The 26,828-nt window shown below is 49.9% G+C and overlaps 2 protein-coding genes across 2 annotated transcripts; both read right to left on the bottom strand.

The window, feature by feature from the left end:
• Nucleotides 1-371: 371 nt before the first annotated feature.
• On the bottom strand, nt 372-10,083 carry CNGA2 (cyclic nucleotide gated channel alpha 2). The gene is made up of 7 exons (XM_025372322.1): nt 10,017-10,083; nt 6,348-6,483; nt 6,063-6,155; nt 5,205-5,375; nt 4,054-4,161; nt 2,313-2,419; nt 372-1,942 (listed from the first exon to the last, which is right to left on the bottom strand). Exons 2-7 carry the CDS (start codon nt 6,455-6,457, stop codon nt 537-539), a joined length of 1,995 nt encoding a protein of 664 aa, XP_025228107.1. The 5' UTR covers nt 6,458-6,483; nt 10,017-10,083; the 3' UTR covers nt 372-536.
• Nucleotides 10,084-18,897: 8,814 nt separating this feature from the next.
• On the bottom strand, nt 18,898-26,246 carry FATE1 (fetal and adult testis expressed 1). The gene is made up of 5 exons (XM_025372326.1): nt 26,029-26,246; nt 24,858-24,985; nt 20,597-20,703; nt 20,110-20,188; nt 18,898-19,465 (listed from the first exon to the last, which is right to left on the bottom strand). The coding sequence occupies exons 1-5, from the start codon at nt 26,132-26,134 to the stop codon at nt 19,334-19,336; spliced, it is 552 nt and encodes a 183-aa protein (XP_025228111.1). The 5' UTR covers nt 26,135-26,246; the 3' UTR covers nt 18,898-19,333.
• Between the last annotated feature and the right edge of the window lie 582 nt (nt 26,247-26,828).

Raw genomic sequence — 26,828 nt, 5'->3', positions numbered from 1 at the left:
CTATCACATCCCTTGGCCTGTCTTGGGAGACAGACACTGGGTACCTGGTCTAAATGTCTATAGTAGATGCTTAAAAGCACATGCATGTGCAGGGAAAAGGGAGTATTCAGAACACATGTTAGAAAAAGTGGCAGCCAGAACCAAGGCAGAAGTGACTATATGCAAAAGAGCCAGACGGGGGCAGTACTGCAGCAAGGTGTATGTCATTTTGCAAATGGCCTTCTTCAGAGCAGATCATTGCCCAGGCTCCCAGTCCCAGGACAGACCCCTCGGAGACAGCTGCTCCCTTCTCCCTTCCTCAGACTTAGACAGGCTGAAACTCTCGGAAGCCCAGCCAACACAGTCTGTACTCTCCACAAAATGGGCTAAACTTGGAGGTGGAATCTTGGATGTTTAGGCCAAAAACCAGGGGTCAGAGAGGCTTTTGGGAGAATTCAGGGAACATGAGGGTAATGTATGTAAATCTGGAGATCTAAATAGCTCCTCTAGCTCCTGGGATCAAGGCCAAGGCTGGAAAAGCAGTTGGGCCCCAGGTCTTATGGCTTGTCAGCAGCAGCCTGCTCGAGGCTGCTCATTCCATCAGACAGGTAGTCATCTTCATTGTTCTGTTTCATCTTGGTTTCCAGAATCGTGATGCGCTGCTTGAGCTTCTGCTGGGCCCCTGTGTACTCAGCCAGCAGGCGGCCAAAGCGAGTGTATAAGGTTTCCATGTTGGTCTCCAGCTGCCCTAGCTTCTCCTGCACGTCCACCTCCATGCTGGTTGCCACTTCATTCTCATCCAGCAGCCCCTCCTTCATGAGGATCTCCCGACCCCTCTCTTCTAGGACTTTCTTGGCATCAGGGTATTCAGTCATTGCTTCCATAAGATCATCCTTGGACAAGCAGAAGAGGTCTGAATAGCCCAGGCTGCGGATATTAGCCGTGCGTCGATTGCCCATTTTACTTCCCTTAATGTTAAGGATACTGATCTCACCAAAGCAGCTTCCAGCCGAGAGCAGGGCATACTGAGTCACCCCGTCATCAGCCACCACTGCCAGCCTGCCCTCCTTAATGATGTACATCTCCTTGCCGATGTCCCCTTTGTGACAAATGTAATCCCCAGGACTGAAGACTTGAGGACGGAGTTTCAATACCAGCTCTACCAGCAGGCCAGCCTCACAATCATGGAAGATGCGCACTTTCTTAAGTGTGGACAAGTGGACGTTGATGGCTATCTCAGCCCTGAGCTTGGCTGGCAGATTCTTGAGAACTTCTCGCTCATCCACTGTCTTCTTATTGGTCCACAAGTAGTCAAACCACCTAATGACCTTGGCTTCCATCTCCTTGCTGACCTTTCGGAACTGCATGTAGTGTTTCACGGCATCGATCTTAGCCTGGAACTCTGCCCGGGTGGCATTCATGTTGGAGATCATGGAGCCCACATTTCCCACAATGGTGGCAAAGATGAGGACGCCAATCAGGAAGTCAAAGATGACAAATAGGTACTCCTCATCCTTTACAGGGGGTGGTGTCTCCCCAATGGTAGTGAGGGTCAGTGTGGACCAGTAAAGGCAATAGATGTATTCCCTAGCCAGGTAGCCATACTCAGGGTCAGTGATATTTGGGTAAACCCAGGTGTCAACCCCAAAGCCTATGGATTTGGAGATGGCATAATAGACGCAGGCATTCCAGTGGATGATGACCAAGATGTAGAGGACAAGGTTGCTGATGCGGAAGATGTTAGGGTAGCTGGTGCGTGTCTCTGTCCGGTCAAAGAACTCAAACATGCGGGCAAAGTGCAGCAGGCGGTTGAAGCGCACCTCAGGGCTGTGGATGCCCACAGCAAAATAGATCAGGTCAGTGGGGATGATGGAAGACACATCTAGCTTGAACTGCAGGGTGTGGATGTAGTTGTCTCGTAGTTTCTTGGTATCTTTGACCAGCAGCCCCTGCTCCAGGAAACCTAGTAGAGATGCAAGCCAGCATGTCACCTCTGCCCTCAGGATGTGTGTGTGTGTGTGTGTGTGTGTGTGTGTGTGTGTGTGTGTATCCTTCCCTATAGGCTAATATCTCTAGGCGAGGAAAATACCGGTCACTGAAACTTCCTTCCCAAGGAGGGATATAGCTCACATACCAGGGCTGGCCAGAAGGACTCTAAGAGAACACCCCCAGATTGAAACCTCTCTATGCATGTGGGACCATGAGGTTCAAAGAGGGGCACTCACCTACCAGAGTCCCACCCAAGTAATTTAGTCCAACACCATGTCCAGTGGGTTTCCTAAAGATTTGGACTCAGGCCTTCGGATTTACCTGCATCCCAGTTGCTCACTGACCTGTGCGCAATCGGATGAAGATGTCTGCGATATAGACCACATCTGAGACATAGTCCAGCACCAGCCACACCAGGTAGTAGTCTTTCTGTAGGTCACTGAAGCAGGCTCTGCAGGAGGACAGGGCTAAGCTTCACCCTCAAAGCCAGCCAAAGGTCCCAAAATGAGTGTTCACTGTGTGCAGGGCTTGGGATGGCTACCAGGGGCATCATTTAGTCACAGTCAGCCTGACGCCAAGAGACACTTATCTACAAGTAACTTCTGCCCCACCCCTCCTCATGACATAACATCACTACATAGACAGCACCACTGACCATTAATTTTCTGTCTCACCCTCTGAACTGTGAGGTCCAGGAAGGCAGGCACCCCTCTTAGTCATTACGGCATGCCCCATGCCTGACCTAGGGCAACAGGATTTGAGTGCTCAAAGGCTGTGAGTTGAATGAATGAACAAGTCATTGGAAGAACAAACTACAGAACACAACTGAACCGCCTCCATGCTCATCTTTTCAACATACATCTTATTCAGCACCCAACAAACAGCACTAGCCAATACATGTGAGAGAGAGGGTAGTAGTGGGAATGGAGAAAGGTTGGAGGTTGCAGGAACGTTTTAAAAGGAAGTGGCAGGATTTGGCAACTGAGTTGGGAGAGGGTTGGGGAGAGAGCAGAGTCAAGGACAGAGCCCAGGATGATTGTCCAGTGAGTGTACTAGTCAAAGGGGAGAGCCATTAATTCTGCCTACTTGGTCACATTTAAACTGAAACTCCAGCCCCCTGCCCTTCCCACTGAGTCTGCAGAGCTGGCCCATGCCAGTGATGGCTCATTCACAGCCTCCAGCCACACTAGGCCATCCCGAGACAGGGTTTTCATACTTGCTGTTTCTTCTGGCCAGAATGCTCCCTCCACCATCCTCAGGTATCTAATTAGCTGTCTCCCTCCCACCAGCTAAGGCATCACCTCCTCAGAGAGCATGATCCCAACTGCCCTTTCTGTAGCAGCTCTCTGCCACCAGTCCCTGGCATCATCCTGGTCATTTGTTTCATTTCAGGTTTACAGTCATTGTCTGCCACTAGCCTGGGAGTTCCAGGAGAGCAGAGACCATGGTGGTTGTGCTCACCACGTTATCCCCAGCACTGAGCACACATGAGGTGCTCAGTCAAATCCTTGCTGAATGAATGACTGGGATTGGGACGGAGTAGGTTGGGGAATGCTGCCAAGGAAAGCTACAGGTAGATAGTGGCTTTTGAACTGAGCCTGCAAGGAGAAGAATCTCCATAGGTGGAAAACGGAAGGGAAAGGGAATTTTCTCTAGAGGAAACAGCGTGTTCTGATCCAAGAGTGGTGAATGCTGGGGCTAGGGTGTGTCCAGAAGGTGTAGCAAGAGAAAAAGGTCAGGTTCAGAGGAGTTTGAAGGCCATGCTTAGGACTTGAACTTCATCCCGTGGACAATGGGGAGCCACTTAAGGGTTTGTGAGGAGGGAATGGCATCACCAAATCCTAGTTTTCTGTCAAGCATGTTTGTTGCAAAAGTGGAAGATGCACGCTAGGTGTGTGGCGCCACTGTAGTTGTCCCAGACACAGGACAGACAAGAAATCTTCATGGCATATTAAATGGAGAGAGGGTTGGGGCTAACAGAGAAGTTGGAGGTGCCATTGGTATCCAGGGACTGCTGCGCTATCAATCCCAGGGTCTGAAGACTGGGTTGCTTTGGCCACCCCTCCTGGGCCCCACCCTGCTCACCTGGCCACCAGCAGGCACCAGTTGTAAAGGACAGGCATGGCAATGACAAACAGCCAGCAGTAGTACCAATCCCCAGCTGGGTCCAAGACAAATAATTCAAATTTCTTCCTGAGAAGACAGACAAAGGCAAAGCTTGGGGATCAGGTCCCCCAGTGTGATAGCACCCCAGCTCCCAGAAACCAGAGGTGCCTGAGAAAGCACTGCCAAAGGGGATATGTGGGGTGAAAGATAGGTTGGCTGAGGGCCCCATTTTTCAGAGACCTACAACCTGGTACTGGGCATCTGAGTGGAACTCAGATGGGCAGGGGCACCCATCTTCCCATTCTGAACCTAGATAGGTCCATTGATTCCCATGCACCTTACAGGCCCCTTGCCCAGAGGGCAGAGCTTTCAGTAGCGGTGGGTCTCAGGGCCTGGGAAGGGATTTCCACAGGATGGTAATTGGGGCTTATGCCTATTCCCACATCCCTCCCTAAAGACAGGTGCTCCAGGTGAGTGAGCACCACAAGCTTCCTGCTCACCTCACCCTCCCTTTTCAGTCATTGGCCTCCAGCCTCCAAATCACTTTCCCAGATGTTGTGTCCTGCTTTGGCAAGGGATGTTGTGTCCTGCTTTCCCTCTACTGGTCAGAGGTGGGGAATGTCAGCTTGGCCAGACATCTGCAGTTGTCTTCTCATTCCTCAAAGGACAGATCCTCCAGCTCTGCCTTCTCTGCCCTCCCCACGCTATCCTGTTCCATCATCCAGCCCTTCTCCTCCAGCCCTCTACATGATCTCTTCAAAGACCCATTTCCTCGCCCACAGTGGAGCTGAGATTGTCATCCCCTCCAGGGCAATCCCTGAATGCACCATCTCAGTATTTCCTGGCCACTGGAACTGGGCTGTACATTCACGTGCAGCAAGAGGACATCTGGCAAGAAGCAACTAAGGCAAGAAAAGACACCAGAGGTTCTCATGGCAAGTAGGCCACTGGCTGTTGGGGGAACAATGGAAATATTCTGGAGTTGAAAACATTGCAAGTCACCCTTGCCCACCACTCTCCTTGCTACAGCAGGGTTTGTCATAGCCCCTGGCAGTAGCATAGAAACCCCAGTGAGCTCTTCCATTGCATGCTTGGAGCCCATTTGAGCCCCACAGGCTGAACAACTGTACTTGGTGCCTTTGTCCTTGCCATCCTTGTCGCCTTTGCCATCCCCCTGCTGTGTGGTCACAGTCTGGAGTTCAGGCCCACGAAAACGCTCGAGGAATGAGTCAGGCCTAGGTTCCTCCTCTCGGAAATTCTTGTTGGCCCACTCTCTGATGATCCCCACCAGGCGAACTATCCTAGAGGTGAGAGAAAAGGAGCATGAGCCAGAGCCAAGACTCATGCTGTTCAGAGAGCACCTGTCCCCACGAGCTCACTGTCTGCTGAGGAAGATGAAAGAAGGACAGTGAAACCTACAAACAGGCCATACCATGATTTCCCGTGTGCTAAAAGCTGGGGTAGAGGCCAGCACTTAGGGCCGGGGGCTGGGGCTCAGGCGTGACCCTGAATGCAGTCCAGGGGAAGACAGCTGTCCTGGGAAGACTTCCTATAGGAAGTGCCATCTCAGTTGATGGTGAGAATAGCAAAGAGGAGGTCTTCAGGACAAGATGGAGGTTGTGTTAAGGCAGGAACTGTCAGGAGTAAAGCTTGCCCCGAGCTTCCTGCTTTCCCTATGGAGCCTCTGACTCTGGGATAGAGAGGCCTTGGGTCCTCTACCTAGGCCTCTCTACTGGGAAGGGTATCACTCTCTGATGTTGAGACAGCCAAATGTGAAGGGAGGCCTCTTCTGGCCCCTCTGAGCTTGCCTGCCTTGGGGTTTGCCCAGGCCTCATGAGGAAATAATTACGTTTGGCTACCACCGACAGTGCTCCCTGGAGGTCTTGGTGGACAGGACTAGTGGGACTGGGAAGAGGAGGGCAGTGGTCGCCACCCTGACAGGCCCCATGAGTAGGAAGGGGAAGCAGCAGGGTAGTGGTGGGACCCACCTGTGGAAGCCACCCCTTCCCCGCTGTGGGGCATCCACATCTGCCAGCCTCTGCAGTTCTGAAGAGGTGTCATCGTCAGTTGCAGAGTGTGGCCTGCGGAAAAAAGAGCAGGTTGACCCAGGGTTATCAGGGCATGACTTGTCTCCCCTCCTGGGTCATGCTTAGAAATCCCATATTCTTTTTAGAGGCTGTCCTGGAGACAAAGATTGCTTGCTCTGTGACAATGAGGCAGAGCTGGGAAGAAGTAGCAGCCTCTGTACCCTCCCTGATACCACGCAGACTCACCTTCTGCTTGTCCTGTGGTCATCTTTGTCATTGGCCTTGATGGCAGGGGGTGCATGATGGTTGTGATTATTGACTGCAGAGCTCTTCACGCCATTGGCTTTTTCAGTCATCCTCCATGTACAACCAGAGCGCTTATCTGCCAGGAAGAGGGCCAAGAAGAAGGTCACAGAGGACCCTGACACCCACAGAGAGTGGGAGAGTGGCAAGCAAACAGAATGGATTAGAACCCAGGCCCACCTCGCCAACCTCAGCACCCTCAGGCACTGCTATGACAGTCAGGGCAGTAGGATACAGCATTCCCTAAGTGCCAGGCACCAGGGGCCAAGAAAATGAGGGTACTCCCCCAACCCTAATATGTAATTGCAAATGGAAACAGTGCTAAACTACAAAAAGTGTTTGCTTTTCTATTTTACCCCAGTATTTTTTTTTTTTTTTTAACATACAAACTATCAAAGCTAAAACAAAACATAACAAACAAAAACTGTTTAAGCCATCTTCCTGTGCGTTCACTTTGCAGATGTCTGGCACATATGTAAGCTGCCAAGCAGCTCCAAGGCAGTCACTGCCCCAAAGCCCTGGCCCAAGGGAGGAAGTGCATATCCCTGACCCAGAATAGCTTCCCTCTTCCCTAAGGAGCATAAGCTCTGAGGTGGTCTCCAGTGAGGAGAACCAGAAAGCTGGGTGGCTTGGGGAGGTGTGGGGTAGAGAGCAGCTGCTCTGGACCAGGGAGACATACCTCCTCCCTTGGGCCAGGGCTCTGGGGCAGTGGCTGCCTTGGAACTGCTCGGCAGCTTAAGCGTGTGCCAGATATCTGCAAAGCGAAGGCACAGGGAGATGGCTTAAACAGTTTTTGTTCATTTTGTTTTGTTTTAGCTTTGATAGTTTGATAGTGAGGGCTCTCTCCTCTGCGCAGAGCAGGAGAGGGACAAGGGCAGCATTCTTTGCCAGAAAAATCCCTCTGGCTGCTCTGTGGAGCCTGCATTAGAGGGAGAGCAAGAGTGAAGGTTGGGGCAGGGAGGAGGCTGGACAACAGTACCAATGGAGCCCAAGACAAGAAGGCAGAGTGTGTAACTATCTAGGAAGGAGAATGGATGGGACTCAGAGAAGGAGTACATGTGGGGAGCAATGGAGAGAGTGGGTGGGATCACAAAGAAAGAGGAGACAAAGTGAGAGTCTGGAGCAGAGTTGTGGAGAACCCCAATATTTAAGAGTTGAGCAGAGGATGAGGTGCCCACAAAACAGATGGAGAAGGAATAGCCCAGGAGGTAGCAATCTAGAGGAGGGACAGGAGATTGTGTCCCACAGTGTCTCTTGCCACAGAGTCAGGAGATACTTGGAGGAGTTCTTCCCTGCCAGGGCTGGTTGGCATGCCCTACCAGGTGTGGCCAGAAATGGTCAGCATGACCCCCAGATTTCCCACAGCCCATGCTGCTGGACCCACACAGTCCGGAAGCTGTTCCGGGAGCTCCCTTAACCCCCGCCCAAGCTTGTTCCAGCCTCTGAAGCTATCACCATGGCAATGGCAGGCACGTCAAACAGCCTCAGAGATGCTCACCTGGTGCTCTCTGTGGGACTATGGCACCAAGATAGTAATGAGGGCACTTGAGGGAAAGGAACCAGCATCGCTGAGTCCCTGCTTGGACCCTGGAGACAGCAGACCATGGAGAAAAAAAGTTTCAGGCAACACAAACAAAGCCAGAGCCATTCGCACCAGAGTTTCAGGGCTGGCCTCCTGGAAAAGCTGGTGTTGAAGCTGAAGCTGGCAGATCAAAAGGGCTGTAATCCAGGGCCAGGCCAGTGCCGGGGGCAGAGCATATGTTCACACCCTCTCTAAGGTTCTGCCACAAAGACAGATTCCCCCCACCCCATGACCCCTGCTTCTTCTGTACCAGGAAACAGACCCGTCCCTGAGCCTGACTGCCTGCATACCCTCCTCTTTGTCAGAAACTGCCCCTCAGGCTGCTTGCGGGAAACAAGGCAATTGGACTGGTGGGTCTCATGTATACACCCTCTCCAGGAAACCTCAAGTCCTAAGGCTCCAGATACCATCACGTCAAATCAGCTCCTCCTCAAAGTTACCCACCTCTGAAAGGGCCCTGCCCTCTTCCCAGTCACTCAAGCTGGAAGCCTGGTGTCAACCATAACTCCTTGTTTCCTTTATCATATCCAAGCAGCCTCTGTCCTGAGTTGATTGCCCCCACAAAAAGCGTCAAAGTTCTGTCCACCCATTGCCCTCCATCCCCAAGGCCCTGGACTGGTCTCAGGCTTTCAACATGGCTCTCCAGGCCTGCTGCAGTGGACTCCGGATGGCTCAGTGTTCGCTGGGGTCTGGACTGGAGGGGGCACATGAGCACCAGAGTTTACATTGCAGGTAAAGCTCTCAGGGGGATGTATCCATCCCCATATCATGACAGCAGAGAGAAAAGCTAAGGGTGGAGCTCTGGGGAACTGCAACCATGAAAGATAGCTGAGGGGCTGAGTGAGTGAAGGGGAATGAGGCTGGGAGTATGAGAAACATGAGGGAGTTCCCAGGGAAGGCAGACTTTCAGGAAGGGAGCTGTCTGCAAGGCCAATGCCCCCCTCCCATATCAGGAAGATAAGTGCTCCGTGCCAGATACTCCTTGCCCTTAAGATGAGAGCTGGAGTGGGCACTGGGTGGAACAATAGGGGCCTCGCTGGGGACCTTATCAAGAGTAGCGTCAAGGAGTGGTGGTCAAAGAGAGCTCGTTTCACAAAGTTTCAAGCGAGGAGTAGGAGGGGACAGACAAGAGATAGAGCACATAGCTCAGTCTTTCTAAGAGACTGACCAAGAAAAAGAGGAAAGATAGAGTGGGAACTGGAGGAGGGTGTGAGGCTGACAAAGGTTCTCTGTCTTGCTGTTGCTGTTATTATTCTATGTCAAGAAGATAATAAAGCAAGCTTAAAGGTTTTGAGGAGGAATTCAGTAGATAATAAAAATATGTGTGCTTGTGAGCAACTCCAGTTGAGGCTGGAGCCCATGAAAGATGGGTGGAATGGGAAGGTTCAGGTACCAGAGGAAGTGACAGGAGACAGATCCAGGACAATGGGAAGGGGCTGCTGAGAAACAGGCCATGAGACAGTTGAAGGGATTCACTCTTGCAAAACCCCAGTGTTCTAAGTGAAATGGGAAGGATGCGGGGGCTTTCATCTTCAGAGACACCAGGCAGCAGTAGGTGCAGACTTTGGAGGAGGCCAGAACGTTTGCAATAGCGGTTGCAAAGAGAGACAGGGGATACCAAACAAGTGTGAGGACAAGAAAAGGCTTGACAATGAAGACAACAGACCATGCACCTACCAAAGAGAACAGAGATGGGCAACAGATCTTAGATGAGCAGTGGGATTCTCAAGGAGGGTGGTTTAACAGCCTACAGTAAGGCATGATTATTTGATAAAAAGTCCAAACACAGTCAAGGTGGAGTTGTAGGCTTCTTTTCTCCTTATCCACAAGCTGAGCAGCCAGCCCAAGACTTTAAAGAAAAACCAGCCTGGTCAAGGAGTTTATTGAAAGAGTTTTGAGGAAAATTCCTTCCTCTAGAAGTCAAGTCAGAGAGAGAAGGAACAAGTTCGTCATATAGCCAAGATTAGAAGTTTCAGTTCATGGCCCATTCATTCACTCATCTATCTCATACACATACCCAAGACACCTACTATGTGCCGGATCCTTTGCTGGGTGCTGAGTTTAGAAAGAAGAGTCTGGCAGTCTCGATCTCAGTGGTACTCCCAGAGTAAGAGACAGATAGGAACACGATTTATTGCAAGTCACTTCTCTGTTCATGTTCTATTCTGTTTCTGAGCAGCGTCTAACAGTTTATCCACTCCATCTTTCTTGAAATAATGGATTCTACTCCCCTCGTTCTCCTCCTACCTCACTGGCCACTTCTCAATGTTCTTTGAAGAAGCCTCCTCCTCTTCCCCAACTCTAAATGTTGGAGTGTCCCAAACTCAGTCCTTCAATGGACTTCTTGTCTTTTCTCTCTTCATCACCTCCTTCTCCAGTCTCATGGCTTTAAATACATCTGTATGTTAGTGACTTGCAAACTCTTAAAACCAGTTCAACCTATCCCATGGACAGTAATTTACCTCCCTCACATAACCACTTGGATTTTGAATAGGCATCTCAGGTTCCATATGTCCAAAAGTGAGTTATCTTCCCCTCAAAAGCTTATCCTTCCATAATCATCTGCATCTCAGTAAAGGCAAAGCCATATAACTGTGAGCCATACTCCCAGTTACTCTGGTCACAAACCATAGCATCATCCTTGACTCCTCTTTTTTTCAATCACTTGAACGTGGGAGGTGGAGGTTGCAGTGAGCTGAGATGGTGCCACCGCACTCCAGCCTAGGAGACAGAGTAAGACTTTCTCTCCAAAAAAAAAAAAAAATAGAAATTTTAAAAAGTAAGTAAATTCTCACCATTTCTAAACAATACTGTGCTGGATTTCTTAGCCAGTGCAATAAGCAAGAAAAATAAATGAAGTGCATAGGTACTGGGAATAAAAAGAAATGTTTTAAATAGACTATGGTTAATAATTCATAGTATATTTCAAAACTGCTAAAAGAGAAGATTTGAAATAGTCCCAACACAAGAAATGATAAATGTGTGAGATTATGAGTATCCCCATATTTGATTATTACACATTGTATGCATGCACCAAAATATCACGTGTACCACATATTTATAATCTCTATGTATCAACAAAAAAATTTAATGTAAACAACGAAACTATGATGATGAAACTGTAGGAAACATTTTATATGATATTGAGTTAGAAAGACAATACCATGAAAGAAAACATTGAACATAAATTCACATTAAACCCAACATTTAAAAGAATACAATAAACTGAAAAAAAAATTGACAGAGAAAGAAAAAGATTTTTTTATAAACAGAGATATTACAAATCAATATATTGAAAAAATAGAAACAATAAAATCACAAAAACACAGATGCAAAGATACTAGTCACAGTAACGTATATCTTAATGAATTAATCAATTAACCGAGTGAACAAAGACCATAGGGTGGAATACAATGCAGCCCTTAAAATGGTATTGCTATTGTAAAAGACTATTTCTTGTCAGGGGGAAAGCAGGTTTCAAAATGGAAAGTTCTGTTATGTTAATAATGTAGTCCATACATACATGTGTGATATACATTCACACACAGATACATAAACTCACAAGATCAAGACTTTATTTCTCAATTCTGAGGGTGTGGGGAAATTGTTTTCCTTTGTATATTTTTTATAGTGTCCAATATTCTGTATTGTAATATGTGATGTCTGTAGTCGGGAAGGGAGGTTATAGGGCTATATAATAAAATAAAATATTATTTTAAAACAACAACAGTAACAAAAATCCAGCCCATTTTGGTTTCAGGTTCAAGTTAATACCAGGTCAAGCCAAAGTTTTTCCACTGATACTGGGAAGGGATCTTTTTCATGGTTGACAGCCTAGAGATACTACACGTCTTAGCTGGAAACTAGTCCCCCAGATAGTCAATATCTGTTATGTTTTAATATCAGATATTTTCCATTGCAGTGGCAAAAGTCTTGGGTGGCAGGCAGAGAACGGTACAGGGGATAGTCATAGACATCATGGGGGGCAGGGCAGTAGGGCAGGCAGGCAGAGAAGCAGGGAGGTATGTGGGTGAGCAGCAATAGCGAAGTCCCAGAGGAAGCAGTGGTTATCCCTGACAGGAGGCTGGAATCTGGTGATTCAGGGGCAGGTTCTCATTCATGGAGCGGCTACCTTGTGCTAAGTACTTGACATAAGTTAATTCATTTAATCCTCATGACAACCTGACAAAGTTGACACTATTCTTATCCCCATTGCACAGATTCATACCTAAGCAATTTGGCTCCAAAAGCACACTCAGTCACAGGGCCAGTTTAGAAGGCAAAAGGAGCCAGGAAGTGCACAAGTACTAAAAAGAGAGGTATGGTCAGAACTGCACTGGAAGCAGCAGGCTCCTGGACTGACTTTCGAGTGTGGAGCTGAAGCTGCCGTGACCCCCTGTGCCCAGGCTCAGGAGGGACAGTGGGAGGGGGCCCCGCTGTGATAAGGTGAGCTGCAGGAGCTGGAGGTGGAGATCATGCCCAGCACTCACTAGGCAGGTAGTAGGCCTTTGAGTCTGAGCCGCCTCAGCCTCCCTGAGTTCGGGCTCCAGCACAGCAGCTTCGTGAACTAGGTCCTTGAGAACTACTTGTTGAATGAATAAAATCTTCAGAAGGATACACAAGAGGCAGGGCTTTGCCCAAGAGGCTTGGCAGGCCAGCGTGGTTGATCACTACCTTGACAGGGGGCTACAATCTCTAGTGTGGACACCACTATGCCCAACTTACCATGGTTGGGCTGCTTTGCCAAGGGAGGTTTCGTCTCTTTACAGACAAAGATGGGACTGGGGCAATATACCTGGCATCAGCCACACACAGTCCACACCCCAGGGGAGGCTCCTCCTAGAAGGCCGCCCAAGACAGGCTGAATCCTAGTGATTGTAGCTCATCTCCCTAAATGCTCCTGTCCTCACTGAGAAGCCCCTCCTGAGCTCCACATCTTCAGGTGCCCATGGGCCATCTCCATCTCCTGGAGGAAGACACTGGGCCCCTGGAACCAATATGTTCAAACTGACATGAACTTCTGTCCCTCCACCCCAGTTCCTCTGTACCCAGTGCCTTATCTGGAGAAAGGCACATCTTGCCCCACATGTGCTTAATTCAGAAACCTAGGAGTCATCCTTGATACCTCACACACGCTCCCCAAATCGTATTTGTTATTCTGCTGGAATCTCTCTCCAGCACCTTCTTCTCCATTCATTCTGACTGCTGCTGCCCTGGGCCTGGCCCAGACTCTGTCACAGTCTCACTGTTTCTCTATCTTCAGATCCCAGCTCTTCCTTTCCTTTACCTTCCACACCACCAGGGTGAGTTCCATAGGACTACACCTGGTCCTGTTTGTTGCTCTTCTGAAAACCCATGGAAAGAAGACTGCACTCTAGAAATAAACTTTATGTGACAAAGACTCATCTAATTTTTTTAGTCATTAATCTGCAGAGCTGAGCCCAATGGTAAGCACGTAATAAGTGCTTGATACATATTTGGCAAGTGAATGAATGAATGAATTCCCAGAACTTGCTCTGTACTCTCCCAAATCTACCTTGTTTCATGTTCACTTTTCCCCGACTTTATTTGTATCATAGATTTATCATATCCTGACAATGAACTACAGATTTTTTTGTTCCCTGCTGCATGCCAGGATTAGGGATCATGTCCGGTATTTGTTGGATGAATGAAAGGATCATCTAAATAATACATTCCAAACTCTGCACTCAGGCTTTCAAACTCCTTCAGGATGTCACTAGACCCATCTCTGCAGCCTCATCTCCTATGGGGCCATTTTGTGTTGAAGCTTAGTGGGGGTGTGGCCAGGGCTGGTCTTGGCAGTTTTGTGGCCACCATGACACCTGCAGACCAACCAGATACATATTCTGTCTGCCACATGCATGTGTCCAGTCTAAGCACTAGTGTCCCTCCCTCTGGAGAAGGTGGTCACTGATGAGTGGTACTAAGGAGCAATTGGAGGGGGCCCAGCTATGAAGAAAGAGGGGCCCAGGGACCCAGCTACTGGCAGGATGTCTAGAGATGAGGCTGCTCCAATACTAGCTGCCTCCTGTGGCCACAGTCTCACATAGACCGAGCCTACACTTGCCACTCTGGGCTCAAGCTGAGATGGATGCAAGCTCAGCTGGAGGGCCCAAATGGGGTGCCAGGCCTGAAGCAGCCCTGGAAGCCTATCTCTGCCCCAGGCCTGTTGCCTGGCTCCAGAATCTTCCCTCAGCCAGAAGCTCCAAGGGCTTCACCCCGCATGCATTTCCCCAAATGGCAGAGTGGATGGCTCCCAAGCCTGAGAGGCCTGAAGTGCGTGCTCCCCTCTAAGGATTTCCAGAAGAAGTCAGGGTGCAGTTCAAACAGTCAAAAGCAAAGGCTGAAATCCCAGCATGGTTCCTGAGAGAAGGCCACATAACCCATGCCCCTACCTCCACTGCTACTCATATGCAGAGAGCCACAGGCTCCAAGTGAACACTGCCCGTGTTCTGAGGCTGGGGGGCCCAGAAATGCTCAGAGTCAGGCAGGCAGTGAAAGCCCATGGGTTCCCAACTTCCTCCCACTGAAGCTTGCCTGTCTGGCAGGCCCTAAGTCCCTCTGCTCCAAATCTTCTCCAGCAACCTTCCCTGCCACTCTCCTAGGAAAGGACAAAGTCCCAGCTGCTTCAGGACAAACTTTGTGTGGCACTCAGTGCTTCCACCCTCCTAGAGCCCCAAATAATTTATTTGACTGCTTTAACAAGGGACAAAGTTTCCCAACACAGCCACTTTCCTCAGCTCCCTCGGCAGACCATGCACATGAAGACGCATGTCAAGCCAGGTTCTAGGGCCTACACACTTTTCACGGACTCCAGCTCTGTACCCCCATGGAGGCAACTGGCCTGTGGTCACAGAAAGGTATCAGCCCAAGGTCAGCCCCTTTCCTCACCAATCAGATGGCTTCAGAGGCAGGGGATCTCCTGACCAGTCAGCATCTGTTGGTCCTTCTGCACAATCTCCAGTCAGAGACAAACCACTGGGGGCTCATCAGCATCTGGAGCTAAGAGAGATCTCCTGCCATTCCTGCCCCTCAGGCCAGCGGGGCCCTTGAGCCCCTGACAAATTAGCTGCAGCCTCCAGGTCAGAAAGCTGCCCCACCCTGCCTGAGGCCAACAGGGGAAGGTGGCAGAGGCCGAGAAGAGCTCATGCCCATAGCTAAGGCAAACTCAAGATGCTGCCCCAGGGTGTCACCTGCCCACTGGAGAAGCTGGCCTGTGTGTGGGCCCTGTACACCCCAGGCTGTTGGCAGGCGAGGGCTGGATGCTGGGCTGCCTGACTGTGGAAGCTGCTTGCCTGCCCAGATCCAGGAACCAGCCCCTCCCAAGCTCCCTGAGGAGCCCTCCCTTGTACGGAGCATGCTCAGAGCTTTGTGTCTGGGGATTCAACCCCATCAGCTCACAGCTCTGGTGTACTTGCCTCTAGGTCTTGGCACGATCTCAGCCAGTCCACCTGACCTGAGGTCAAGCCAGGGAGAAATCTGAGAGAAGAGGTACCTGGGGTAGGCCTGGCCTGAGGGGGAAAATCCATACCTCCTCTGCCAGGTCCCCTGGACTTGGCCTCCAAGAAGGGTTGGGGTTAGGGAAGGGAAACACGGCAAGACCCTTGGGGCAGTGAGCTTTGGGCTCCTTTCCAAGAAACCAGGATTTCAGGCTGCTCCTGGGTACAGCAGAGTCCCCTCCATGCACCCTCATGTACCCCTCCTCACACGCCCACCTTCCTCTTCCCACCTTCCACCAGCTGCCAGGAAGCCAGCCAGACAAAAGAACTGGAATATTGAGTTTCAGCTTTTGCCCAGGACTGGCGGAGGACCAGGGGCCCACTTGGCAGGGCAGGAAACTACATAAATGGAGGATTAAAGCTTTGCCCACCTGCGCAGCCAGCTGGGAAGACAAGCCACTCCCTCAGGGGGCTGTTAGGAGTGGCTTAAATGACATCCTGCGTGCAAAGCCTGGGGTACATACAGGTGTGCATAATCTTCATGGAACAGCATAGAGAGTTTGCAAGGATACGCACTAACCAAACCATGGGAAATACTTTGGTGGAGGGACTTGGCACTTGGGGTGCAAGGGACTGTGTTAGCTAGGCCTGGAATGTTTGCCTTTTGGGGGAGAATGTGTTCATGAACAACTTGTGTAATTAAACATTTTTAAGATACAATGTGTATGGCACAGAGTAGATGTGCTGTAGGAAGCAATGAATAGAACTGACTTCCTTTGGTAGGGAAAGGTTTTCAACAGAAGGCACGCCCTAAAGGCCAGGAAGGGAAGACCAGGGCTAGAATCAATCTCTGGGGACCCAAATCAGAGGCCATCCTGCCAGTCCTTTACTTGTTCCAGGAGTGCAGAAGACAATGCAGGCTACCTTGTGCCCTCAAGAAGCTACTGATCCAGTGGAGGACTGATGTGTACCCCTCTAATACTAAGCCTGGTCAGCCCCTGGGAAGCTTCACAGACTAGAGATAAACAGCATGCCAGGAGAATCCCCTCCCCTACCCCCAAGTAAGAATGAGTTCCTTCCCAAATTCATTCACCCACAGCATCCTGCTTCACCATGGGGAAGTTCATGGCTTGCTGAAGGAAGGGGTGGGCTCAGGATGGAGGGGTTGGGCAAGGCAAGGACAGGTTGGCAGAGAAATGCAATCAGATGAGCAAATGCTCCAGGTGGGTCGGAGCCAGAGGGCCAGGCAGGAGGTGCCAACTTGCCTCCTGGCGCTCTGCCCCCTGAGCCTCTGTGGGTCTCCCAGGGGCTCAGGAATCACAGATGTGCCAGCCCCCACAATATGGTCCCCATGCCCCTTAAGGAACATTGCAGAGGGGCCCAGCCTGGGCAGCTCTGACTCCAGTTCCTCATAGGAGCTTCCTGAGGTCTTCTAGGTGGGGCAGGGAGTTCTAGAGATAGAGCAAGAATGCCCATCTAGGAACTGGCCCCCAGCCCTGCTGGGAACCAGCCAAGTGGTCACACAGAAAGGCAGGGTGGAGGCCCAGTCAAGGGCTCCTTATGAGCTCATCTGACTCAGGAGACGTTCCTCCAGGGCACTGCCATGCTGTTTGTTTGCAACTCAGCTAAATTGCTCCCAAGGGTGAACCTTTGTTTCACAACATATTTTCAGCCAGACTTTTTCTGCAACTATGTCCATGTCTGTGCAGGCTGACAAACACTTAGGTCCCAAAGGGCAGACCCAGCCCTTCCCGGTTGCAGCCTCCTCTTCCTCTGAGCTTCCTGTGAGGCCTGACTGGGGCAGGAGAAAGGGGCAGCCCAGGGTAGACAGTGTGAAGGCTGGACTCATGGCAGTGGGAGCCCTGGGCTGACAGCAAGAAGCTGCACGTGCTGCCCCTGCTCCATCTCCCTGGTTCCCTTAATATTCCTCTATATCTTGGGTCCTGGTCTGTCCTGAGGCTGCAGGAAGAGGAGGGGCAGCCTGCAAGGAGGTCCCCCCATCTTCCATCTAACCCATGGGTGACTCCTGGGGCCCCAGGGCCCATTTGCAGAGGACAGGGAACACCCCTGGTACTCCCTGGCCCTCTTGGCTCTCCTGGCCAGAAGTACTCATATCTGGGTGCTGCTGTTTCCCCATTCTGCAGAGGGGCTTCCTGTAGCACTTGATTACCTCTGTGCTCTGGGACCAGAGAGAGAATCTCCCAACTGTTTCTTTCCTAGGTGTCCTTTTCTCTGCTTTGAGCAGGGCCCAGGCTCCAGGGGCCACGTACCTGGTGTCCCACAGAGCTGACAGGAGGCCCTGCATCCTCATCTTAGAAGTATTGCAAGCCCTAGAGTGTCAGGTGTGGAAGAACCCCCTCATTGTATAGGAGCCCATGAGGACCAGAGAGAAAGATGGGGAGCAGGGGCAGAGCAGGCTGTGGGACTCAATCTTCTCTCTCTCCCTCTACTCTAACTTCCCTCCCTCTGCTGCTCTGTGTCTCTGACTTTATCTCTCTCTCTGCCTCTCCCTTCCTCCATCCTTTCTTCTCTCCTTGCCCCTCCTCCTCTCCCTGTCTCTTCACTGTCTCTCTGTCTCACATACACAGGCACACACATTCATTTCATACCTAGTGACTAACACATTCCCCAATCTTTATAGATGGAGAATCCTTGACAGATTTGGGGGATTAGGGAAGGTGCACTTAGCAACTAAAACCAATCGAAAGTTCTGGGTCAGAGACATGTGTGTTGATCCCTTGGTCCCAGGGAAAGGGGTTGCAGCTCTTCCGTAGGCCTCCTGCAGCCAGGCACATCTGCACTGTGGTCAGGCCCCCATATGGCAGGCAACATTCTCCACCTCTCAGGCTCAGCCCCACTGGACGACCCGGCTATTCACCCTGTCTGAGGTGTGCTTCATGGGCTGTGGACCCAGAGTGTGTGGTGGGTAGGGTGCAGGGTATGTGTAGCTCCTGTTCAGCCTGCAGAGCTGAGGCAGGACCTCATCTCTAGTGAGTCTGTCTGCAGGAGGCAGGCCAAACCCTAGTGTAGGACTCAGGAAAACTCAAACCACAGAACTCACACCCAGGCCCTGTCTCGCTGGATGACCCAGGTACATGTTTCCTCCCTCTGGAATTCAATTTCCTCTTGTGCAAATGAGAATGTTTCTGGTCCCTTTCAGGAGATTTCCTCTGATTGCATCCCTGCAACACAGTCCAGACATGCTCCCAGAACCACACACCCACAAGCACCCATTTGCATCAGCCCAACAGGAAGAACTTTGCAAAGCTGGAGCTGGGGACAGTGAGGCGGGGAAGGTGAAAGGGAGGAGGAAACCAGGGCACCTGGGGCAATGGCAGAGGCTCAGTCCCAGCCACAAGGTCTTTGTGAAGAGGCGCTGTTGTTCCTCAGTGCACCCCAACCCCACTGTTGCCCCAAATGAGTGCTGGACACAGGAACCGCAGCCACAGAGTTTTGCTGCTATGGCGGAACTTTTATTGAGCATGATGTTTGCGCAGAGCGTTGTGCACGAGGTGGAAGCAAACGAGGGAGGAAAACAAAGCCACACCCCTGCCCACAGAGGATGGAACAGAAGGGCCGCTGAGGTCAGGAAGGCAAAGTTGCCACTAGGTGTTACTGTGGCGTCCAAATGCCGCCATGCTCTTCACCCTTCAAAGGATGGCATCTCAGCCCATGCAGTCCTCCTCCACCTTCGCAGCAGCCAGGACCTCCCAATGCAGTGACCTGACCTCCCCAGGTAGGAGGCCTAACCAGAATTGAAAATGACCCTGACGCTGCCTGAGGGCTGCTGGGAGATAAAAGGGGGATGGGCAATGGCGGCCCAGGGAAAGAGGAAAGAAAGAAGGGGAAGCAGGGAGGGCTCCAATACGGAGGCCGCGCGGGGGCGATCACTGGTTCATCCACAGCCACAGGTTGGCTATGCTGGCTGACACCAGCATGGCGATGATCAGGGTCTCCCTCTGGCGCCAGGTGGCGCCCTGCTCCTCCAGGGCGCGCAGACGCCGGTTGACTGCATATAGCTGCAGAGGAGCCAAAGGCAGGACTGCTGAGCCAGGCTCTTCTCCAGAAGCCCACAGCTCAGCCATCGGAAAAGCATAAAGTTAAAGCAAGAAGGGGCTTGATTGCCCTTTGGCGGTGGAGCGGGGAGTGCCCCTAGTGAGAAGCAGGGGGCTGGGCCAGGTCCGCTGGACCAAAGACTTGGCTGCTGCGTCTGCAGGCCCTACTTCTGCCTTCTCCCTTGATGCTCACTTCCATTCTCTGGAAGAGGCCAGCCCATTCCAGCTGCTCCGGGGAGCCAAGGGAGGAAGGGTCTCCTCCTGAGAAGGTCTGGGTTTGATTTGAACAAAGGCGACCCCTCTCTCAGACTGTTGGGTATCACTCTCTCTCTGGACATAGAACACTTATCCTTGTATGTTCCCTCTTCCTTTACCTTTTATCGGCCCCTATTCCCTGCCAGCATCTCAGGGACAGCAGTAGGTTTGAGATTGGACATCTACCTGGGTCAGAGCCATGGGGATGAGGAGGAAAAGGAAGGGAATCTGCCCTACCTCCAGCGCTAAAGGGAAAGATGACTGTAAGGGGCTACAAGACCCCAGCTGTTGAGCCCTGACTACTCCAAGGCATTGTGATTCTGCTTGCACCCACCAATTGGGTCCCTCCTCACCTGTCTTCTCATGACTTCCATCTCCAGTACATTGAGCTCTTCCAGGCTAGTCTGTGCCACTGCATCTGTACCTGGGTTGCTGGGAGAGAAAAAAGACAGAGGGTCAAAGCTGCTGGTGGCCCCGGCAGGACCTGGCAGTGAGCACAAGAAGGCAATGAGGTCAAGCAGGTAAGGTCAGGAACTTCTTGGACAGTGACTATGAGCCTCCAGTCCTCTCCCATGGTAAAGAGGGCCTAGGGCCTTGAGGACTGGGAGTCAGCCTGAGCTAGCCTGAGCCAGCCTGGCCCAGCCTGGCCCAGCCCAACTCGGCTAGCCCACAGAGCATTGGGATGCCCCAAATGGGCAGGGAGCCAGGGTGCTCATGGTCTCTGACAGGGAGGCATTCCAGGCCCTCATGACTCCGTCCTGGCCAAGCTGCTCACCAGCCCCTCTGCCCCACTCTGGGCCCTGTCTGAGCAGCCAGGGCCCACAGACCCTCAGCTCTTACCGATCATAATGGAAACGCATGCCTTGGAAATTGCCAGGGTACTCCTGGAGATGGGCATCCCCATGGCCTGATTCTCTCAGCATTCTGGGCATTGGCAGCTGGGACCCCTGAAGAAAGGAATGATCAGTAAAGTAGCCTGCCCAGCCCCACGTGAGTGGCTTCCCCAGTTTGCCCAGAACCAATGGTGCACCCCATGGGGAGTCACATGGTGCCTGGTCTCTGGAATCAAGGGCTGGCAGCTTCAGGCCTCTAGGGAAGCTTGGGAACTCCACACAGGCTGCTGGCCACCACCCCACCCGCACCATGCTCCTCGGTAGCTCTTGGTCATCCAGGCAGGCTGTGGCAAAAGAAGAGCAGTGACAGGGGTCTCTGTCCTCTGCAAGAACTTTCACATGCAGGTATTAGCTGAGAGGCTGAGCAACCTACTGGAGGAGAATGTAAAACCTTGATTGGCAGCCCAGGCCATTGAGGCCTGGCGAGGTGCCTTTACTTCCCAAGAATGCATGGTAAATGTCAGGGCTAAGGCTAGAACCCTGGCTACTGGGAAACCACCAACTCCTCTGGGTAAGCCCAGCCAGCCATCCCTGTGGCTTTCATTTTCATCCATCTGCCAACGACTCCCTAGTGTGTATATCTCTGCCCCAGAGCCCTTGAGCCAGGGCTATCTGATGCCTTTGAAGAGTCAGTGGGGGATAGAGGAACAGAGTGTGTTTTGGCTTTTGGTGCCAGACCTGCCTGGGCTCAAATCATAGTTACAGGTTTCCAGTTCAAGATGAAATATTTCACAAGCTGCTTATTTAACACACACCACATGCCAGGGACCATGCCATCCTCTAAGCCCTTACCAATACTAAGTGATTGATTCCTCATCACAACCCTGTGAAATGGTATCATTAACATCCCATTTTGAAAGTAGGGGAAACTGAAACACAGAGAGGTTAATTAACTTGTCCAAGTCACACAGCTAGTAAGTAGCAGAGCAGTAATTTGAACCCAGGACATTTCAGTCCAGAGGTTATATTCTTAACCATTACACTATGATGTCTCTCATATTTAACACTCGTTCCTGTTAAGGCTCTGCTAAGTGCCACTGAAGATAATAAAACAGTTTAAACCCATAAGAAGGAAGACAACACGAGAGGCATCAGCTAATGAAAGGATTCAATAGAATTCTGGAATCCAGGAAGTGTCCATGGGGGAACTAGGCCTCAGTGTGGATGGGAAGCAGATGGGACTCAGCTGACAAGGGAGGCCCCCACCAGCAGCATCCAGAGAGGACTTAGACCTGCAAGGACAATGGCGGCATATCACAAGAAAGGAGAGGAGGGAGGAAAACAGGGCCTTTAACTAATGATCTGTGTATGAAGCAGTCATCCGCACTTCTCACTCTTGGCTGGCAGCCAGGCACTTACCCCCAAGCCAAAACCTGAATCAAATGAATAAGAAAGCTAGGGTGAAAGTGACACAAAATAAAACCCTCTTCATTCTGGCAGGGTTCAGGGTGCCCCACGTGACAGCCAGTTCCTTACCCGCTTACCCTGCTGAAGTAGAGCCTTCCATTTCAAAGGCCTGACCGAGGTGTGCAGAGTCCTGGGTTAGCTCTTCTATTTGCCTCATTCTTACAAAAAAATAGACAACCGAGGCTCACTTGTCACCTGAGAAAGATCTGCAACCCTCTTCTGTTCTGAAGTAACAACATCAAACTGAAGGTGGATCAATTTCTGTGTAAAGGATTTTCATAGGAACTTTGCCACTGCACTCGGTTTGTTGCAATAATGCAAAACTAATCTCTCTCAAGAGGAGCACACAGATAGTGGTGCAACATTTTTATGAACAGTAGTTCATGATCACAATATTTTATTTTCTTAAGATACTTCAAAAATTGCATTAAAAAGATAATGGGAATTAGAGGGACCCCATGACTAGAATTTGATCAACGGTGTCTCTTAGAAAAATTTTCAGACCATTGCTTGATTTTCCTATAAATTGGAATCAGAAGGACAAAAAAAAATTTGAGAGATTTGAAGGCAAAAAATAAGGATGAATGGCTGATGGCTGGATTTTGTTTGTTTCAGATAACATAGTTTGTTGTTAACACACCAAGTCCCAACTTCTCTCTGTTAATCATTTCAAAAAATGTCATTTTTATTTCCATGTAGTTTTAAAGGCACACTACTTTTTTTCCAAGTCAGCAGGATAGCATTATTAACTTTTCTCACCTTTGCATATTATGGTTCTCCTAGAGACAGTTCCATTAACTGTTTTATTCAAAAATAAAGGAATGAATGAATGAATGAATGGAACTAATAAATTAGATTTCCTCTTTCTAAATTTAATTTATAAATTCAATATAATGTCTATATTTTCAAACAGTCTACCTCTAGCCCTCATAGTCAACTTTAATTAAACCAGAGAAACGCATGCCTTGGAAATTGCCAGGGTACTCCTGGAGATGGGCATCCCCATGGCCTGATTCTCTCAGCATTCTGGGCATTGGCAGCTGGGACCCCTGAAGAAAGGAATGATCAGTAAAGTAGCCTGCCCAGCCTGTCCTCTAGTCTCAGGGACGTTGGTGGCTTGCAGGAGCCTGACTTCCTGGAGCAACTTGATTTGGCTTCTGTCTTTGGACACAAAAAGCCAACTCAATATTTGACTTATTTTTATTCCCAGGAAATCTCTAACTTGCAAGCTTTTTTTCTCATTCTTCACTGGGGCTACCCAATAAATCATTTCAGCAATCAAGTCTCCCTCCCTCTCCAACCTTATTGCCCCCCAATAACTTTCAAACTTTACTGTGGTAACAGTAAAACCACCATTTTCTAACGCTTTCCCTCATCCACCTGAATGTGGTGAAAAACATTGGCTACGCAATGATGGGATTCATGATTCCCTAAAATGGTCAGGTCTACCTCCTCTGCAAAATGGCTCAGTATCCTTTGCAACAATGTGGCCAGCATTTTTCTAGAAGATTCAACACCCACAATGAATGTAGCTTAAAGAATTGGCTACAGAACTGTGGGACTCACATGATTTCCTGGAGCAGTCAGACCTCCCTCCCTCTCCAATCTTGTTGCCTTTTCCCAGCAGCCTTTGCAACAGCATAACAACAATTTTTGTAAAACTTTCCCTTACTCACAGTGAATTTAGCTAGCTAAAATGATTGGCTACAGAACTGTGGGACTCACTTAATTCTCTAGAATAGTCAGGCTTCTCTCCCCATCCAAAATGACTGTGTTTTCCCAATATCATTTGCAACAGTATAGCCACTATTTATTCTAAAACATTCCTTCACCCATATCGAATGTAGCTTAAAAGGACTGGCTACAAAATGGTCAGATTCACTTTCCTGGATTTCTTTTTTCTTTCTTTCTCTTTCTTTCTCTTTCTTTCTTTCTTTCTTTCTTTCTTTCTTTCTTTCTTTCTTTCTTTCTTTCTTTCTTTCTTTCTTTCTTTCTTTCTTTCTTTCTTTCTTTCCTTTCTTTTCCTTTTCCTTCCTTCCTTCCTTCTTTTCTCTCTCTCTCTCTCTCTCTCTCTCTCTCTCTCTCTCTCTCTCCCCCTCCCTCCCTCTCTCTGTCTTTCTCTCTCTCTCTCTCTCTCTCTTCCTTTCTTTCTCTTGCTCTGTTGCCCAGACTGGAGTACAGTTGCATGATCTCAGCTCACTGCAACCTCTGCTTGCTAGGTTCAAGCGATTCTCATGCCTCAGCCTCCTGAGTAGCTGTGATTACAGGCATGTGCCACCATGCCCAGCTAATTTTTGTATTTTTAGTAGAGACAAGGTTTCACCATGCTGGCCAGACTGTTCTCCAACTCCTGGCCTCAAGTGATCCGCCCACCTCTTCCTGCCAGAGTGCTCAGATTACAGTCATGAGCCACCATGCCAGACGACTTGACTGGATTTCTTAACAGCCAGAAAGCGTAGGAGCCTCACCTGAGTTATTGTGTGTATACACACACACGCACCACACACACAATTTTAAATACAGGAAGCGTTATTTCACACAATGGATTTACAGAGTGAAATATTTATGTACTCCCCATGCAATATTTGTTTCAGGCATTCTGAACTCCCAAGGTTGCATCCCAAGCATAGGAAAGGATGACCCTGACCTTTCTGTCCTCATTTGCCAGCTTGGAACACAGGAGCTTCCTCCTCCTCACAAGTCAATGTCTAACCCTGCCTGACCTGGTCAGGCTACAGTCCCTACAACCAGTACTCCCAACCCCAACCTGGCCAACATGTGCTGAGGACCCCATGCAGTACCATTTTCTTGGATCGGGTGGCAGTCATATTCCAAACTCGTTTCGCTGAAGCAGAGCCAGCAGCTTTTTGTTCCAACTTCTGCCTCTTCTGGGAGGCACCCAGGGACCGAGATCCATGCTCCATCATTTCTAGAGAGAAGAACAGAGACCCCAGGAGCACCCATAGAAGTTGTACCAGGGCTTCTTGGGCACAAAACACACCAAAAAGAAGACAGAGTCCCCAGCTTTCTTGGGAATCACTCAGCACCCATTAACCACTGTCCACCAGCTGATCCCAGGTCTCAGTTTGTTCATCTGTTCAAAAGTTAAACAAGAATTTCCTGAGGGCTCAGCTCGAGACTAGGTTACTCTCCAGTAATCTAGAGAGCAATGACCAAGAACAAGATTCCAGCTATCAAGGAACTGACCATCTGTTTTGTGTATAAGAGTGAATGACAGGTGTAAAACAGAAGGTCTATCCTTGCAAATGCAGACAGAGAGATGCAGGCTCCATAAATGATCAAAACAGGGTAACATAGTGGAAGGAAAGGGCTCCTTCTAGAAAAGTAGGAGACAATAATTGAGGCAGGGACCTGAAAAAAATAAAGGACCCAGCCCTGGGAAATTGAGGGAAAGAGCATTCCAGACAGAGGAAACAGCAAATGCAAGGTCTTTGGGGAAGAAGCAGGCTTGGAGCATTGTAAGAACAAACATAAATGCAATGTGATCTGGATCCCTTTGTGTGCTATAGAAATGGTATTTTCTGTCTATATCATAGTATGAAATGTTTGAGGAGGCTGATACAATCTTATAGATCATGGAGTCTGGATTTTCCTCCAAATGGCAGGAAAATGAATTCGAGGGTTGGGAGAGAGAATTGATCTCTGGTCTCATAATTTGAGCCCTCTGAGTATTTTGCAACAGACACTGTGGTGGCTTGGACAAGGGGAAGACAGAGGGACCACACTTGTTGTTCCCATCCTCCTCCCTCCCAGGGCAAAATGCTCACATCATCTATCCCTTTTCTCCTAGATCCCTTACCATCAACCCACAAATCCTCAAAGCCCGCCCAACACACAGATGTGCAAACACTTCCATGCACACATGCACCTTTCCCAACACACACATGCACAGGTACAGACATGTATCTACACAGTTGGCTGTAGCCTAGGGGTATTTTAGGGGATCCTCACCCGCTATCACCAGGTGCTCTTGGTTTTGCCCTTGGCGTCCATGATTCAGTTCTTCTGTCAGGGACATTTCCATCTCTGCCTTGGTGTTGGGAGGGCCTCCTGCCATCACAACCAGCTGTTCACTTGTAAGCTATGGCTAAGGATGTACAGGGTGCCAGGAACAGAGGAGTCACACTCAGAAAATCACCTCTTCCTGGAACAGGAGCTCAAGGAAGATATAGTCAGACCTGGGGGTGGAGCAAGACTCCCTCTCTAGGCTGAGGCCTTGGACTCAGCACTTTCTGTTTCTATTGTATCTTGTTGGCTAGGTCCGTGGCCTTCTCCTTGCTACTCTGTAAGCAACTTAGGAGAAGAGATACAATTCCATGCCTTTGACTGTGAGAACTGCTCTGGCTCATGAATCTCCATATTTAGCCCATGGGGGGAAGGGTGGGGTCTACCCTCCATCATTTCTATGAAGAAACAGGGATTGGCACAGGGTCCAAGAGCCAGGCAGTGGCTACAGCAGAGTTAGGTCCTAGCAATCCAGGCCATACCACACCTTCAGAAGGGATTCTCTGGAGAGCATATCCTACCTCCCCCATCCAGAGTCCCCAGACATGGGAGGTAGCCTTTTTCTGAAGTAGGTCAGACTAGGCAGGAGCCATGAGAACAAAGGGAGAGAAGGGTAAGAGAGGTGGGACCTGACTGCAGCCACTAGAACTCCCAGGGGCCTCAGGCCTTGCACCTTCTAAGTCCCATTTCTCCCTCAGTTTCCCTACTGATTAGACCACTGTGATGGTCAGGTTTATGTGTCACCT

Source organism: Theropithecus gelada, chromosome X, assembly GCF_003255815.1.
Source record: "Theropithecus gelada isolate Dixy chromosome X, Tgel_1.0, whole genome shotgun sequence".
In the NCBI taxonomy this organism is placed as follows: domain Eukaryota; kingdom Metazoa; phylum Chordata; class Mammalia; order Primates; family Cercopithecidae; genus Theropithecus; species Theropithecus gelada.
The sequence above is the reverse complement of the archived record's forward strand: the minus strand, read 5'-3'. Positions and strand labels throughout refer to the sequence as shown.